The following is an 18,750-nucleotide window of genomic DNA, read 5'->3' on the forward strand; positions in this document are numbered from 1 at the left end:
CTCAAAGCCGTTAAAGCTTTGTGTGTGGCTGGCTTTAAGGTGGAAAAGTAGAATCAGTCCACCCAGCCCCCGGCCGTAGGGCTGTGGCTGCCAGCAGTCTGCAGATACCCAGCGGGTCAGGCACACTGGGTGTGCTGATAGTGGTGGGAAATGGGCCCTTGGGCCTGAGAATGAGAATTTCTGAGAAGAAGAGGGAGTGTCCTGGCCGGTTCAGGGAGTCACTGTGTCTTCTGAGTCACTGTGTCTGGGTGCCAGCATGCAGTGTGGCCTTCACGGGAGTGACTGCCCTCTCGGGAGTCAGCGTCCATCCCATCACCTGCCTCTCATTCACCCTCTTACCCCCCCTCCCCCCCACTGCTCCTCCCTCTCTGTCTCTCTGTCCCCTTCCCCCCTCCCGACCTCGTTCACCACCTCACGCACTCACACCCGCACCCCAGTGTCCCTCATCCCCGGCCCATCTCTACTTAACATGTTCACATCTTTGAAAACTTTTTTTCTTCAGGGATGTTGAGGGATGATGACTGAAAAGAAACAAATATGATATTTAAAATACATTCAACATAAGTATTAATAGATCTAGCTTATTCATTGGAACTATGGAAATAAGCCAGGAACAGTGACTATAGGTGGGTTGAGTGAACAGGCTTTGGTGCTCGTGGGCCCAGGCTTGTGCTGCGCAGGGCATCGCGGAGCTCGTTTCTGTGTGTGTGTGTGTGTGTGTGTGTGTGTGTGTGTGTACGCTCTTCTGTGATCCTGAGCAGTGCTGCAGTCTTAATTCTTGTTCAGGGGACTTCGGCCTTCCTTTTAGGCTTTCTCAAACTTTAAAGATGAGGATTTGAGTCACTAATTCTTAACTTTTTGTGGGTTGCAGTTTGAATTGTTTGTCCAGAAAAATACATACACATTTGGTGGGGGAGGGTGGTTTTTAGACTCTCTGGGACCCATCTGTGTACCCTAAGTCAAGAACTCCTGCATTAATGAGCACAGAGGGCTCGTAGCCCCTTCTCCCAAGTTCATGTTTGTGGCACACACCTCTTCTTGTGTGACATCTGTAAGGGGTACGCAACAAACACCATTTGATATTGTGTGCATGCTTTCTGAAGGGTTTGTGCTCAATGTGAAAGAACAAGCAGATTTCAAGGAGGGAGTGAAAAGAGCTAATGCATGTAAAGACCTTAGCATCTGCCATGGTAAAGATTCACTTAAAAATGCTGTATACATTTAGTATAACCATAATTATAACACCCATTACCCCCATAAGACTTTTTCCTGTCAAAAGCAGTTTAGAATCATTGGACTAGATATTAAACCAGGATCCCTCCAGCGTGGATGTTCCCCCTCTTTTTATTGAGTCCAGTAATTCTCTTCACTTAAGAACATGTTTGTTGTAGTCCTACTGGGAGTAAAGTACCCTAGTAAGCATTCTGGAGAAGAGGAATGAATATGATCTCAAACGCTGAAGGGAATCACTTGACTCCTCTGTGTCCCTTACCTGTATGTAGAGTCCTGTCTTCTGTGTTTCCTCCCACCTCCCTGAGGGAGGTGGGCTTATTGAGAGGGATTTGGGGGTGATAGCTTTGCTTTCTGAGGCTGGAAGGTGGCTCTGAAGAGCTGAGGGGTGCTCTCTCTCTCTGTGCTGTCAACCCCAGCAGGCTCTCACTCGGTCACTTGGATGTCTCTTTAAGGCTCACCTTCATCAGGATCTCTCTACCTGTGGTGCTGGGTTCACATCCGTGTCCTCATTTCTCTGCAGGCCCGGAGTTATCACCATGCAGGCATTGTCTGAAGAGGACCGGAGGCTCTGGATGGAAGCCATGGATGGAAGGGAACCTGTAAGTAACAATTCAGGGAAGTAGAGCAAGAATAAAGGTCCCGAGTTGTTTGTTGTTTCCTTAGTGCAGTGATTTTTGCCGTTGCTCTAAATAAAGCCTTGGGCTCTTGAGACCAATGTACCAGAGGGACTTTTTTTAAAATTCCTGGACTGATGTTTGTGGATATTGACACTGCTTCGGTGTAGATGCAACTCCTGAGCTTTGGCCTCTCAGTCTAAGGCATGGGTCCTGCATGATGCCACACCAGAGACCCCCCCCCCTTCACCGAGGCAATTGTAGCGCCCCGAGGACTCTTAGAGGAAGCACAGTCCAGTCTGGCTTACTGAATACCTATCGATGCCTCCACAAAGTGCAGTGCAAAGCGTTACCTCAGATCCATTTTAACAGGTTAGATGATGATAAAAGTGTATACAGATGGTGCAGAACCTTTACTCATTGCCCTCTGGTTCAGCCTCCCATTGCCGTAGTTGGTTCACATCCCATTATAAGCAGTGGGATTACCCGGGCCCACGAAAGGAGTTAAGCCTAGTAATGTGATCCATGCTCCCATTTCAGAGATGCTGGTCTTTGCTGGGTGATGTAATCTTGTGGTTTTTCTGCATCTTGTGACATGAGAAACCCACGGAAAAACCTTGGGGGAAGTCCCTAGAGTCACAGTAGTCATCTTAATTTGCGGCCAAGGATCTCAACCCCAGTATTCAGCAAATCTCAAGGTTACAGAAGTCGTAAGAGTACGGTCTAACCATGTCCTACCAGTAAAAGATAAAAAGAATCCACATTGTCAGAGGGCCAGTAATTGGACCAATAATGATCACTTATGAAGGCACTGTCAAAAGGGGGAAGTATGTGCAAGGGACATGAGGCATGCATAGCCTCTATTGACTGTAGAACTCTGTGCATCAAGTGGGGTGTCCAGTATAGATGATTCCAGTTCATTTGTGTGTCTCTGTCTTAGCCTACCCTGGTTAGGTGGTCTGTATCGATTCATGTCATTTTCTACTCAGGTATTTTGTATCCAAACATGGAACTCAATACAGGCAACTAAGCATAAGCAAATAACTAGTGTTTGTATAACATTTAATAATACAGAGCAAGATTTAAAGAACTATTTAAAGATTTAGGTGCAGTTTGCTAAACTCTAGGTAATTAAACATTATTTAATCTTAATTCTTCTGCGGGGCTAAGATACAGGATACCCCTGATTTTCCCCGAATACTTTGTTACTGATAACTTTTGATAGCTCTCTCGAAAGCAGATACACATTTCTGCCTTCGGGGCTTTGTGGGCACAATAGCTGCTTGACGTCATAGGCCTTTGGAAGCAGTTCCCTAAGTAGTCCTTCATATCTTTGCTGTTGTCACCTACCGTTAGTTGTGTGTAAGGCACAGATTTGGCACATGACTTCTCTTAACCCATTTACTCCTCTTAGTGCCTTACAAAGTAAGTGTTATGATTCCATTTCACGGATGAGGAAACCGAAACTTAGAAGAGGTTAAATAACTTGCCCCAAGTTACACAGATTGTAAGTGGCTATATTACTAGGGTACAGGCTACGTCGCTGTAACAGAGGGACTTGAAAGCGCAGTGGCTTAAATAAGATAGAGGTTTATTTCTGTCTCAGAGTTCAGAAGTGAGCAGTCTGTGCCTAACAGGGTCATTGTGCTGAGACAGGCTGGGACCTGGGGCCCTTTGCTGCAGTGCTTGCACCTGGGCACACCTCTCCTTGAACAACAAAATACAAAGAAACTATAAGGGACTGAAAATAACTGGGTGCATGCGCAGTTGGGGCAAATTCTGGACAAAAGATAAAAAGAGGCCAAAAACCTCACAGCCACTTTTGAAGAACCCAGAGCAAAAGCAGGGGGTCGGGAGCAAAAGCCCGGTACTGCGCATGCCCCCTGCACGCAACACCACCTAAGGGGTGGGCAAACCACCTAAGCTACCCCTCCAGCCTGACCCCTGGACACACCCCTACCCTCACCCCATATAAGGAGCAATCTTGACACCCCTCAGGGACCTGTTACTTGTTCTCACTCCCCCTCACCTGCTGCAGCAGTGGACCCAATAAAGCCTTGCCTGAATTTCTTGTCTGGCCTCTAGTCAATTTCTATTGATTGGGGAAGGCCAAGAACCCTGGTCGGTATCAGTGCCATCCTCAACCCATGGCTTTCCATGTTCCATTCATTTCTATTTTCCAGGCAGATAATGGAGATGAGAGCATCTGGGAGCCAGAAGATGCACACCTCACTTCTGCGGGCCCCCAAATAATTACATGGCCACATATATCTACCAAGGAGGATGGGAAAAGTAGGCTGAACATAGGCAGCCATGGGCCCAGCCGGTGCCCAGGGGATCTTATCACTTCAAGGAGGAAGAACAGAAACTGTGGGGTGGCTCACAGTTTCCACCACAGTGGCAAAGCTAGAATTAGAACCCATATCTAGCCCTAAATGTCTTTGGTTTTCATCTTTAATAGAGGTAAAATGTCAAATTGCCTTCTAAGAGTCCTCGCTCAGTACATTTTTACAGTACTTTCTCTGACTCTCTTGAATGTTTCTTCAACTCATAGGGGAGGAAATACCCAGGAAGAAAAATCCTTTCAGGGCATACTATTCTTCGTATGAGTGAAAAACCCACTTTTGTGTGTGTGTGTGTGTGTGTGTGTGTGTGTTCCCTCCGATAAGCTGGAGTTCTAAAACTGCTCCACTCACTGCGTTTTAAGCCTCCCCACCTCCCTCTCCCACCACTTGATATTTGCTTTCTGTCTGCATATGCTTGGTTTTCTTACTAACCACCTTAGTTTTCCCGTAGATTAACATCTGGCCTCTGCAGATGGAAAGTGTGCTGTTGAGAGAGACATCTCCTTGCTCCAGAATGTGCACATTAAAACAAGTTTAAGCACAAATAATTGTTTTCTAAACATAATATAAATTTATTTCCTCTTAGCAACATAGAGTTTGCATTGAAAACCACACCTCCGTGTGCTTTTAAGTTTCTTAAAGACAGAGAGAAATACAGAAATGGGATGACAGTATAATTGGCAGGAATATTAGGCCTGATTTTGTCTCCCATTGCTGAGAGCCTCTAGGGAGCATTACCGGAGGTATATACCCAGTAGACAATTAGCAGCTCCGGCTTTAATCACCATCTCCCTAATTAGTTAAAGCTGTCCCGTTGGGAGTTTTGGCTTTGGTAAGGGAGCAGAAACCTCTTTCTCTAGCTGATCTTAGAGTATTTCCCTTACTTCAGGGAGATGTTAATGGCAGCACCTATCTTTTGTTTTTATACTTACAGCTCGGTTGTTCTGTGATTGATTATTAAGCGTTGGGTATTTTATTTCCTTTTTTTTTTTTTTGGAGCCGTTGGTAATCTTGGTTTCCACCCTTTTTGTTCTTGCATTGTTCAATAACACCTCAGAATGGTTGGTTGGGAAAAAAACCTGTAAATGAACCCCAAATCAGTTGATTTTACAATGTTTTAGTTAATTGTTAAATAAATTACAGTTTTTAGCACCCAGTGACATTCTAGTCTAAAGAAAAGTCAAATGTCTTTATATTATTGATGGATATGTAATGGAGGAAGAAATTAGAGTTGTGTTTCTATAATGAGCATTATGGTTTTGATCCATGTGATGAATTCGAATTCAAATGAAGGAAACCCAATTCAAATTTGTCTGAGAAAAAGCTGGAGTCATTGGCTTACATAACTGAAAAATATTGGGATATAGTAGTTCTGGACCATCTGAATCCAGGGGCTTCCATAATATTTGGAGTTGGTTTCTTCTTTTGTGTTGGCTTCATTTCCAAGACGTTCTTTCTATGTAGTGGTGATATGCTTCCTAACTGTTCCAGGCTTATATCTTATTATCAGGAACAGGAGCCAGGAAACTTTTTCTGTAATGGGCCAGATAGTAAGTAGTTTAAGCTTTGGGGGCTGCATAGACACTATGGCAGCTATTCAGCTTTGCTCTTGTAGCTCAAAAGCAACCATAGACAATATGTAAATGAATGAGTGTGGCTGCATTTCAATAAAACTTTATTTATAAAAACCGGTAGAAGGCCAAATTTCAGTCATGGCCTGATATCCCTGGTCTCTAAGTATAGTAGAAAGAGAACTTTGCCTAATAATTCCAAAGAAGTCCCATATTTGAATTTTAGTGGACTAAATACTTGGACTAGAGGATGGGATAGGTGAATTGACCAGATGTGACTCACCCGCCCACTGCACTAGAACTATATAAACGGTGGAGGAAGGTTGGCTTCCCCTGAGGAGAAATCAAAGTATTGTTATGTGAGGAAGGGCAGTAGACATGAGGTAGACAAAAATGACACAGTTTCTCCCAACTCTGATATCTATACTCCATTAAATTTTCAGTTCAGAGAGCTTGTTCTTTGATACTTGGCCAGGAGTGAAAACCACAAGTTTACCCTGAACATCATACTCCATGGTGAAAGACTAGATGCTTTCTCCCTAAGAATGGGAACCAGGCAAAGATGTCCACTCTTACCACTCTTATTCAGCATGGTACTTGAAGTCCTAGCTGGTGCAGTAGGGTAAGAAAAGAAAAAAGGCCTACAGATGTTGAAATGATTCTGCTGGATTTTCTTCACTTTCTACTAAATCTGGGCTGACAAGCTATAGAGTCACCATTCCAGCCACATAAGCTTTCATTTTAATATTCTGTGGCCACTGTCTCAGGCTTGAGAATAGACTTTCCATATTAAATGGGACACAGAACCTTAGTTCAAGCTGCATAAATACTGCAACCGGGAGAAATTTTAGAGACAGCAAATTTCCTTTCTCTTGGCTCCTTGTAACTGAAGTTCTCTCCTTTTCTCTTTGTATATTGCTCATAGCATGTTCACTAAATTAAACAAGCAGATTAGAATCAGTACCAGTCTACCGTCATTACCAACACGTATACACCCAACTTGATGTATTTATTATTCTCTCTCCCCCATATGGAAAGATGACTCAGCATGTCATTGGGACTAATAGGGTAACCTGGAGTCTCAGAACCTGGACCACTCTAATCTTTAAACTGTGTTCCCACATATTCCCGCAGCTGTGATTAGTGGCGTGTGTCTGGAAGTGCTTCTCTTACCTCCTTATTTTAGAGGTATTAGTCTTCCTTCACACCCAAAGATTCTTTAGTAAAATTAAATATTTCTCCACTTTGAGCCAGTACTTGAATCTCTTTTGACATCCAGAAAGTTAGAAAGTTGGCAGATGCCAGAATTATGTGGAATTAAATTAAGAGGGAAGAAACAGGTGGTGTAGCATCAGAGATTGTGTGTAAATACATATATTCGTTTGAAGCTATGAAATTGCCACTTTTGTAAGTCAAAAATGGCCAGATATTGGCGAATTCATATGGCTCAACCTCCTAACTGTGCAGCAGAATGAAGCTCACAGCCAGGCCAGTATCACGCCCTTATTTAAATAAGCGGGAACACTACCTAAAAAGGCCAGTCAGTGGTTGATCTTGGGTCAGTTATCCAGGTCTCCTAGCTTCCAGCTCTGTGCTCTTTTTACTACAACCTATGCACTGCTGAATTATTAGGAAGTCGTAGTTGAATGGCATCTACCCATCCTTTTTAAGTGGAGCTCCTCTGTTGTGGCTGCTGCTATGGAAGAAGGGAAAAACGGGGAGACTAAGGAAAAACCACTCCTCTAGCAAGTGGACAAGACAGCATGGCTTCCTACTGCTCACCTCCATTTTAAAGAAATCTTCCATTTTAGTCCTTGTGGACTTTGAGACTGAGCAAAGTGTGCCCTTCTCTCAACCTTTCTCTGCTGAGCCCAAGTTCCAGTCCGTGAGTTCTTAAAGAACTCATAGAATAAATGGGCAGTTGCATTACATCTTACAGTCTGCACCTGATATCCAAAAGAGTGAGCTGTTTTTTAAAGGAAAAAATAAGATTGATGACCGTTCAGATGAGATCCCGTGGTCAGAGGCAGAATGTCATGGTGGTTAAGAATGTGGGCTCAGGCAGCCTGGCTTTAAATTCCTATTCACCACTAATAGCTCTCTAACACTGGAAAATGACCTGGTCCCTCTGAGTGTGTTTCTTTGCCTACAAAATGGTGATGATAATAGTATCTTTCTATAAGATTGTTTTGTAAGGACCAACCTGTAGGTAAAGTGCTTAGCACAAGGCCTCTACATGGTGAAGTGCTCTTTAAAAGTTAGTTCTTACTATTATCTTTTTGGAGAGCAGGGGCAGGGATACCTGGATTCTCTTTCTAGCTTCGTTTCTAAATTACTTGGCTCATTTAAACACAGAGTTTACTTACCCGCCTTGCCCGGGCTCGCCAGAGTGCAGGGCAGGGACTGCTTTCACTAGCATGGAAAATGTAATTTCATTTAGCAGTCAGTCTGAACTTTCAGGCTATGAGTTGGACAAGCATGAAGTAATCTTTAGCCTCATTTGCTGTGATGCGGCCCAGGCCTGGTAATTTGTAATCCCAGTTGTATGCCAGGCTCAGCTCATCACTCTACTGCTGATGCTTACATTTTCCTTTCTTAGTAAAATAAGCAATCCAAGGAGTATGGATGGTTAGGAAGGTGTGGGTGGAATTGCTAAGCTCCTGTGTGGTGATGCAGGTCTCACTTCTTTCTGAGTAGAAGGGTGGTTTGGAAGGATACTTCCGCCCGTTTTGTGAAAGCTCTCTTTGTAATGTCACATAGAGTGAACTGATGAAGCGTGTGAAAGCAAGGTTCCTAATTTACTTTCCATTTCCCCACCTCCCACCCCCACTCAGCCCCAAGCTGCTGGGAAATTGGATTATACCTCCATGTTACTTGTTTGTGTTTCTTTTTCTCTTACTGAGTTAAGAAGCTGGTTGCAAGCTTCATCTTTGAATCATGTGAGTGTTTTTATATAGGTAGAATTCATAACAGTACCTATACTATCACACCAGTGTGCTCAAGTCTTAGAAGAAATTTAGTAATATTCACATCTTTCCTTGTTCCCTTTGGTTAGATGTCCTTTAGAAGAACAGTTTCTCATGAAAATCATAGAATAGTTAATTGAGGAACCTGAGCTACAAGTTGGGAGAAAAGAGGAGGAGGTTAGGTGAAATTGTTTTGTGATGGAGAGTTGATGAAACTCTTCTAAGAAATGGAAATGTTGGTGGCCAGAAGATTTTGGCTTGAACCTTACACTTTAATAACACACTGGTGGTGCTTACTCAGGTCCTAAGCATTCTTCTTTTAGCATTTAGCAAACATTTATAGATTGTCCACCAATTACCTTGATGAACAATGAGGATACCAAGATGAGGAAGGGCCACATTAACAGAAATTTCATTTGTTTGCTGCAGTTTCCCCATTGCTGAGCACAGCGGCTGGCCCAGTGTAAGCGCTCAGCAAATACTTGTTGAAAAACTAGAGGCAAAACTAAGGGGACTGAGGTTATTTTCCTTCGCGAACCATGTTGCTTCCGTTACTTGAGACTGTGTGGGTGGATTGGAAGTTACTTGAATTTCTTGATTGTATAGTTCATTTAGATACATATCCACTTACTTGTACCAGAATTTAGCTGAGTGACCATTAATCTTTTTTTGTGCCATGGATGCATCTGGCAATCAGGTAAAGCCTCTAGATCCTTTCTCAGAGTAATTTTTTAAATGTATAAAAGATATGGCTTACAAAGGAAAAAATATAGTTATCAAAATATTAAAACCATTTGTGATATAATAAATATATACTTCTTTATTAACACAGTAAATAATAAGATATGAGGGCAGTCTGACAACTTATATAAATGATATTTCAAGTTACCTGCAGCAACAGTAACATGAAATATCTGTGATTTCTACTGGTGACAAAGTTGCAGATACTGCTAACACTAATGTGGTGGTTTCCCACGTTCATATTTGAAGGAAATGCTAAATTTCAGTTAGAGGCTAATGTAAATAAAGGTTTATTTTCTTCCCCCTGCCATTGAAGTTCATGGACCCTTGTATGCTGTCTATGGACCCCATTTCTCCATTTCTTTGCAAAGATGTTTTGAGAGACTTTCTTCCTGACTTCCAAGCCCTTGTCCCAGCTTATAGTTGTACATCGATTAGTGTGATTATTTGATTACTATCGGTCCTCTTGCTTGGATAACCATCTTCCAGAGGACAAGACCACTGTCACTTTTTTTTTTTTAAAGGTTTTTATATCTTTTATACATAGTGTCTGGCACAGAGTAAGTGTTCAGTATCCGCTTGTCAGATAATCAGATGAATGAACCTAAGGAAAATGAAAGTATTGGCTTGGTGTGATGTGTTCTAAACTGAAGCTGTTCCTTGGTGATTCCCCACCTACCTTTATAGACCTGCACAGATCCACTGTTTAATATTCTCACTTCTTTGTTCATTTTTTGGGTCTACATAGAACATAAAGGCCCATTTGCTTGTCTTTAGCATTTTCTGCAAGCCTCAGATCACTGCCCTACCATCTACCTATTTGAGCATTTTTCTAGGATACTTACCAAATGGAATTGCTGGTTGAATGGTATATGCACATTTAATGTTTTAATAGATATTGACAAATTACTCTCTCCACAGAAAAGTACTAAATTATGATCCATCTTATGAGGGTACCCATTTTTTCCACACCTTTGCCAGTACTGTATTATTGTGGGTCTCTGTGTGTATGTACATGTATGTCAATCTGATGGTGGAGAATTGTCTCATTTGCATTTCTCAAAGTTACTAGTGGGAGGGCTTCCCTGGTGGCGCAGTGGTTGGGAGTCCGCCTGCCGATGCGGGGGACACAGATTCATGCCCCGGTCCGGGAAGATCCCACATGCCGCGGAGCGGCTGGGCCCGTGAGCCATGGCCGCTGGGCCTGCGCGTCTGGAGCCTGTGCTCCGCAACGGGAGAGGCCACAACAGTGGGAGGCCCGCGTACCGCAAAAAAAAAAAACAAAAAACTAATGGGATTGAAAATCTTTTCTCATGTTTCCCAGCCGTACGTATTTCTCCTTTTTTATACAGTAATGTATGTAAAGTACATAGAACAGTGGCACATGATTCATGCTATATATAGTAGTAGTAGTAGTAGTATTTCTTTTTCAAATTTCTGGCCTTGGGATCACACCCGTCATTTCTCTTAGTTCTGTTTTCTAAAGCCCATGGTAGAAACCGAACTTTTTCAGGTGTCCTTTCCTTGGTTGATAGGACTTTTTCACTTCATTCTTGTTGGCAACCAACCCCTGCTGCTCAGGTTGAGAGTGGTGAATATAAAGGGTACTTCTTAGGTCCACCTGAGCTGCTGCTCTCTAGGTCCATGAGGCTGCACGATCTGAATGGGGACCTCAGGCTGCCTGCACCTCTGTACTCCAGCAGCGGTCAGCAACCTGTCAGATGCCCCCAGGTGCTAACAAGGCCCGTCTAACTCCCAGGTTGAAAATCTTCCTGTCTTCTCAAGGAGCCATGGGAGCTACAGTCTCTAACAGCTACAAGGGCTGTCAGCCAAGAGCCCGGAGATAGTGTGCCCCTCCACCTGGCTAGTGTGTGAGTCCCTTTCAGCGCTTTTGCCTGTGGGTCCATCTCTGAGAAGAGATAGAAAAGAGATAGAAGATGCGTGCCACTCTATATTCTAGAGGGCAGTCACTATTCTTCCTTCTCCCTATTTTGTTAATGCTACACATAATTTCATATTTTCTGGTAGTTCTTTCCTCCATTTTTTTTTTTTTTTTTTGTGGTACACGGGCCTCTCACTGTTGTGGCCTCTCCCGTTGCGGAGCCCAGGCTCTGGACGCACAGGCTCAGCGGCCATGGCTCACGGGCCCAGCCGCTCCGCAGCACGTGGGATCTTCCCGGACTGGAGCATGAACCCATGTCCCCTGCATCGGCAGGTGGACTCTCAACCACTGCGCCACCAGGGAAGCCCCTTTCCTCCATTTTTGTGGCCTAGGTTAACTACTGCTTGACCTTCTCTGAAGAGGTTGGCATAGGCGAGGCTCTAACTCTGAAGGTTTCTGTCGCCAGTTAGTTTTTCATTTGTGTCAGAATTAAGGCCAAATTAAAAGTTCCCTATTTTGTTTCCTCTATCTGCAAGATGATGTTTTTGCAAGTCAAGAATTTATCAGAGGCTGTATGTATGTGTGTGTGTGTGTGTGTGTGTGTGTGTGTTTGTGTGTTAGCTTTTTTTAACTTTTCATTTTAACATTGTTTCAGACTTATAAAAATATCACAGAAATAGTACAAAGAATTCCAGAGTACCCTTTACACAGGTATCCCAAATGTTACATCTTTCATAACCACAGTATAATTATCAAACCAGGGAATTAACATTGATGCAATATTATTATCTGTTTCACAGATCTCAAATTTTGCCAGTTGGCCCACTAAAATATTTTTTTCTAATCCAGGTTTCCACCATGTCACATCTCCTTAGTTTCGTTTAACCTGGAACAGTTTAGAGGTTTGGCTTTTTAAAGGAACATTACCATCAGCAGGCATCCAGAGGTATGGTCTTAATAGACATTCCGTAGCAGGACCCCCTGCATCTCACAGCAACACCAATTACTATTGGCCTTCTTTCAGATATCATGGCAGGGATTCATGGGAGTGGACATTATGGTTGGAGTAGTTTCAATTTTTTTTTTCTTCTGCAGGAAAGGCAGTCAATAAAAGAGAGGTTTCTTTTTGAATGACTTTGTTCATTTGAACAATGATTGAAGTGTTCTTAGGTCTATTTCTGCAGCCTTCTCTTATACCCTAAAAGCCAGAAAGTGGTCATATTTCCTAGTGATTTAAGTCAAGGGTGGTATTTTTTAGAAATATATGGACAGAAGAAGAATTTGGAGGCATTTTGAATATTAGGAGGTCTGCGAGTTAGGTTGTGGTGAGGTGTGGAACAAGATAAGCATTTTTTGTGAGATTATCTTTGGGTTTGCTGAATCGGGCTCCAGTGTGGTCAAGTTAGGAAGGCTCATGATACCATTGTGACTGCATTCTTTTTAGGTGTGTTCCCCAAAATCCTGGCCCACCATCCTGGAAGAAAACACCAGAACAAGTAAACAAATCCGAAAAGTAAAGCCATTTTTCTAATATGGTTTTAAACATGTTTCCTTTTGGTCATTGGGAAAATAGCACAGACGTGTGGTCTAATGGTTACAGCAAAAGGCCGAGCAGAAGGAGAGTGGCCCCAGCCAGGCCCCGGCCAGCTGCCATGGCTCCCGCGTGCTGTGTGGTCTTGACCAAATGCCCAGAAAAGCAAGTTTCCCCCCATCTTCACCTCTATTTTTAAAGGCAAAAAGAGAAGGGGGTGAGGGGAGCCAGAAGCTGAGCTAAGATTCCTCAGATTTAGAAACATGCCCTCTTATAATTAATCATTGCTAATTAGTTTTGCTTTTACCATAAATCTTAAGAGAGCTTTACTTCCGCCAGACTAAGGAAATCATCAACATTCTTGGCGTAAACAGACGTGGATTTTTTGGTTTTGTCTTTTTATTTGTGGGGAGGGGATGCTTAGTGTTGAAATATGTTGGAGTACTTTTTAACTTTCCCTCTTGGAACTACTTTGCAGAAATGAATGCCATATTTCTCCTAGTGCTTGTTGGCTCTGCCAGACATCTGGATGGATATGACACCTGGCTTTGGCACTTTCTCCACCTAGTTCATACCTCTGTGTGTTGTCATCTCAGGAGGATGTTGGCTTACTTATGGCAGAGAGCGATTACAGTCTTTCTGTCTTTAATATTATTTACCTATAGTGCTTAGTGATTGGAGTGCATAATAAGCACTCATGACTCATTGAATTAACTGGGGGGCGGTGAGTTGAGCTGGGTTCTGTTATGTACTCTACAGTTGAATTCATTTGTTGAATGTCTTGGGTTCTGGTCACTATTGGGCCCCTCTAAATAGAAATCCTCGAAGGCAAGGATCTTGGTGTTCTTGTTCTTCCCTATATCTCTAGTACTAGAAGAGCCCCAGGCCAAATATCACTGAGCATATTGATTGGGAATCCATGTTGAATAAATATTTTTTGAATGAATGAATGAATGAATGAAGAAAAGAATACCCAGGAGTGTGTTCCTCTTTTTAGCCACAGGCTTTGCATTTAACTACATTTACTTCCGTGCTGCTCAGGAGTTCTTCTCCATTTCTTAGTGATTGTTGGTATGTGGCAGAAGTCAGTGTCCTGAATCAGAGAAAGTCTCAGGTTAGAAGGCTTATTAGAGACCAAAGATCTGGAATTGGTTGAGAAGTTTGTAATATTCTAACTGTTGTATACTGTCTGTAGCACTAACAATAAGTTAGGATTCATATGTGTATCTATCTATCTATATACAGATAGATAGATACACACACATATGTATATATAATATTAGTATATCCATGTACTTGTGTATGTATTGTGTGTGTGTGTGTGTGTATCTTCTTGCTGCTGGCCTTCCTTTTATTTATGCAGAATGCATAATTATGCTCAGAGCTATGTTTTTTAGTGGTCAGGTTGCCATGCTGTAGGAGAACCTGTGACCACTAGCATCCTTGTGGCCATGCTGAAGAAGCTAAGAGTGATAGGTTAGGGCTGACCTTAGCCTTCCATTTGCTGAGATGATTTCTTTACTTTGGCCCTTTATTTATAACATAAAAAATATATACCCTAAGCAAAAGTGTGTGCGTGTGTGTGTATATACACATGCACATGCGTGCATGTACACACATACCTGCAATAATAAGGTACAATAGAGAAGCTGGCAATAGTCATTTATTGTAATTCCACAAATGGGTTTCACTGTGTATGCAAGTGGATTCCTACTGTCCTAGTTCACTTTACTGGTAGGAGGAAAAGTATTAAATGCATGGGTTTTGGAGTCAGCCAATCTGAATTTGAATCCTGATTCTACCATGGACCCTTGAACCACTTACCTAACATCTCTGAACCTTCTGTAAACTGGGAAGAGTAACAGTACTGTAAACTGGGGAGAGTAATAGTACTTATGAGACTCGAGGAGATAACACACTGTTTCACGTTAATTCTATAAAAATTAGCTGTCCACTTAAAAGTGAATTCTAGAGACTTTTAGATTTTATATATGCCTGCCCATAGATTAGGTCATTGTCTAGAGACTTGCAAGATCTATCCCGACTGTAGACTGACTGCCTTTTGGGTTAGTTATAGTCAGTGGAACTATAATGATTTATAAAAACCTAAGTATGATGTGTTTATTTTTATTTATTTTTTGGAGCAGAGTTTGGAATAGGATATAAAGCAAGAAAGCAAAAATAATAATACTAAAAAGCAAACAAACAAAAAACCTTGGGGCTAAAAATGTGATTCTCAATTTGTCAGGCCAGTTTTGTTCATTTATGTCAACATGGCAACAGTACATTAAGCAAGCACGGAAATGTCCTGAGGTTTAATTTCCAGATACCACTGAAGTATCTTGGCAGACAGAATGATGGGGCTACTTAGGGTGTACTACTGTCCCGTCTTTTTGGCAAAGGGCTCAAAGGCCTAGCGATGAATACTTTCCTCCGTGTGAGCGGGCTCAGGACCAGAGCCATTATCACTCTCACCATAAACGGAATGTGTGCTATTTCTTTGGGTAGGTGTGTTAGTCAGTATTCTTACTGGGTTGAAGACTGTTCAGTAGATTGTTCTAAACTCCATCTACCATGTAGTTGACTTGGTCTGTGGACTCATCACAGTCCACAGAGGATTGGTACAAGCAGAGGAATTAGACACAGAAGGCAAGTTTGAAGTGTGAGGAGGTAGCTAGAACTTGAGTCACTTCCACTGATGCGGTGAACAGGGATGCTAACTCTGGGATCTGAGGATGGACTAGAGGAGGGGTGTGACAGTAATGTCTGTGAATCCTCTGAAGTGGCATGCAAGATGTCTGTATGTGAGGTGCTAAGGAAAAACGCTCATAGTGTTTCTTAGTTTGTCAGGGGGCACTGTGGTCCACTGCCACCTGGTCATTTCACGTGGACCTGGTTGTTTCATGAGGATAAATATTTGGGGGAGGGCTCTCTCTCTTTTTTCTTTTTGTTGCTGTTTTTTTTGGCTGCACTGCACGGCTTGTGGGATCTTAGTTCCTTGACCAGGGATTGAACCTGGGCCCATGGCAGTGGAAGTGCTGAGTGTTAACTACTGGACCGCCAGGGAAGTCCCAGCTCTCTCTTCTTAATACCCAGTGAAGGAATGGCATATTGTTTGGTCTGGGTCCATGAAGGAGACTTTGGAAGGCTTTACTGCTAAGTGCATTTGTCTACTGTCTGCTTGCGTTTTGAGCTTGCCCAGAGATAAAATATAACCACATTTCTGTTATAGATGAGTTATACAAAGGGCGAACTTTGAAGAGTGAGTGTGTGTGTGTTTGTGTGCGAGAGAAACAAAGAGGGAGGGAGGGTGACAGGCAGAGAACCGGAGGCAGAGGGAGAGAGGGTACACACATGCACTGGGGGGTAGTTTTCAGTCACACCATTGGGCTTCTGTGTTAGGTTGATACCGATATTTACCTCATTTTGGTTAGTACTTGCATTTTCCTTTTTGTGGCTGCCACAATTAACAATTATACTCAGGCTAGTGGTGTGATTTTTTTTTTTTTAATTTTTGAATAGCTTGAAAAAGTTATGCTTGCAAGAAAAGTAGAATCACCATTGCATTTTCTTTTTCCTGAACAACTATTCCTTTCAGTTTCTATTCCCAGTTCAAAGAAGAAATCCTTAACGTGATTCTTGCTTTTCTGCATGTTATTTCTTATTTGGTTGCATTGTTTTTTTTTCAAAGTGTTGTGTTTCTGGCATTGACAGCCAGTCTGAGTTATTGACCAAGGAAGTCAACTTCATGATTGTAAGGTCTGCGAATCTGCCCTTGTTTTAGTTCAGCTTATCCTAGGCCTACTTATGATAGAGATCCCATTGGCACTTGGCAGTTACTGTACTTGCTTGTGTGTTTTTATTAAGATGGTAGCAGCCAGATGGCACGGAGAGGAGGATGTAGCTTTTAACACCTTGCCCCAGCCAGTGCACTGAAGTTGTGCTGTGGTGTAACTTGATAAACTGAGCACCCCGTACCACCCAGGATGTCCCTCCCCACTGTCACTCTCCTTCATTGACACATGAGAGGATGTAAGCTGCTCTTCAACATTTTGAGCTTCTGGAGTTCACGTCAGTGAACATGTATTGGGTATCAAGTATGTACAGCCACTATGTAGGCATTGAGATAATTAATTAACAAGCCAACAGATTAGACACCTGCCCTTGTAGACACCTGCCATAAATAGTTCCCTTTTCCCATCTCTTGTCATACCTTTTTCCAGTTCTGTGCACTACAGTGGCTACTTGTTTTAAACTTAACAACTTTTTTTGTTTTTAAAACCTCCACGCAAGAGAGTCTCTGTGCACCAAATGTTTATGGATGTGGTGTTTCATAGCTTCAGAGCCTCATTTCCCATAAGTTGGGAGCTTTTGCCAGCCTATTTCAAGCACCTGCTGGTTTCACCACCTCCATCCTCTCTAACTGGCTGGCCCTTCAAGTCCTGACCCTGGGGGACACTGTCTGTGTCCTGCTAGTTCAGTATTTCAGGACTTGCCAAAATTGAGGCAGCCTGTCTTATATGGACAGGACTGTCCTTTAATTCTCTTTTTATTTTTTGTGAGGTGGGACTTATGATGGAGTACCAGTTGACAAGAGACCAGCCAAAAGAGTTTTGCTGTAAGGTGCTGTGACTAGGTATTCCCTCTGCCTGAAGGTGAGCTTCAACTGTCCACCTGGGATGGGGCTACAGAGCTGTCTCAGTTTGGTATAAGAGATTCCTGCAGAACCTTCAGACCACTGAGGGGTGGTCAGACCACCTATCCTTTTACACATGGTACAAGGCCAGCAAGTGTCGTTTAAACAAAGGGGCTCTTACAAGGGATTTGCGAACACTCCATGTTCTAGTTCTGCAGCCCATCTCTGGGAAAGGCCATCTAGACTTTGGGGTGGTTACTACAGACTACCAGACAGTAGTCAAGATCTGTTAATTGCACTCTTCCTGGGAAGTAGAAGAATGTTAAGCCCCATAAATGGGATTTTTTTCTGAGGACTTATTATAATGTTCACCAACTTAGAGCTCAGATCAGGCTATGCGTTTTTTCCTCTGCTCCTGATGTCAGAGTCCCTACATCAGCCTTCTTGGCTTCTGGTAGAGTCCCTTTGTTCTTATAATTGAAAATTCACAAGGATACCTCTCCTCTGTGTTATAATGTGTTTTCTAACAAGTTGATGAATTACCCTCTATGCAACCTCAGCCCTTCTGGAGTCATTCATTTGGGCCTGTTTTCTCCCCAGGTCTCTTTTCTTTCTGTCCTAAACACACTCAGCTTCCTTATTAGTTCAGCCTACCGGCTTCCCTTTGGGATCTCTGTATCCTCCCTCTTAGGAACTTGTCAGGTCTTCCTGCCTAGATCAGTAACTTTTTCCAATAGCACAGTATCTGGGACGTAGACCACTCAGGATAGATTGAGAAAGTGCTTGAAACTTGACTAGTATCCAGTGGTGATAGGACATCAGCTCAGTTGTGTTTCAGGTGTTTTGATGCCCACCCTGTGTCCTCATGGGGACACTGAAGTATCCGTCTTAGGCTTTTTGGTTTTTTTATTGTTTGTTTAGGAACATGCAATTTACCAGTTTACTGATATATTTGATACAGGGCTAATTCCTATATAGATGAAATGACATCAATTCAGAGGCACACTGTCAGTTTAATAATCACTTTCGGCGAGCAAGAAGGAAACATTTTATTAAATATAAACAAGGTTTGTGAGATGCATTCCAATTTCAGGGGAAAAAAGTGTCTAGAATTGAGGAAATATGGTCTATATATAAACTCCTAGTGACGTACTGGGATTGGCCTGGAGGAAAATTATGTAAACAGGAGGTATTGGAACAGGGGAGGGAGATGAGAGACTGTTTTAAAAAT

At 42.6% G+C, this 18,750-nt stretch overlaps 1 protein-coding gene across 6 annotated transcripts in view; it reads left to right on the plus strand.

The window, feature by feature from the left end:
• Positions 1-18,750, plus strand: part of ARHGAP26 (Rho GTPase activating protein 26) — a 472,331-nt gene that overhangs the window by 172,021 nt on the left and 281,560 nt on the right. For all 6 annotated transcript variants that reach the window (XR_010942153.1, XM_067732119.1, XM_067732122.1 and 3 more), the window contains one exon: positions 1,754-1,832. Coding sequence is in view for 5 of the 6 variants with exons in the window: in XM_067732119.1 (XP_067588220.1) it covers positions 1,754-1,832 (79 nt within the window). In the remaining variant the exon portion in view is untranslated. The remainder of the gene's footprint in view (positions 1-1,753; positions 1,833-18,750) is intronic.

The sequence above is a fragment of the Pseudorca crassidens genome, chromosome 3 (assembly GCF_039906515.1).
Source record: "Pseudorca crassidens isolate mPseCra1 chromosome 3, mPseCra1.hap1, whole genome shotgun sequence".
In the NCBI taxonomy this organism is placed as follows: Eukaryota; Metazoa; Chordata; class Mammalia; order Artiodactyla; family Delphinidae; genus Pseudorca; species Pseudorca crassidens.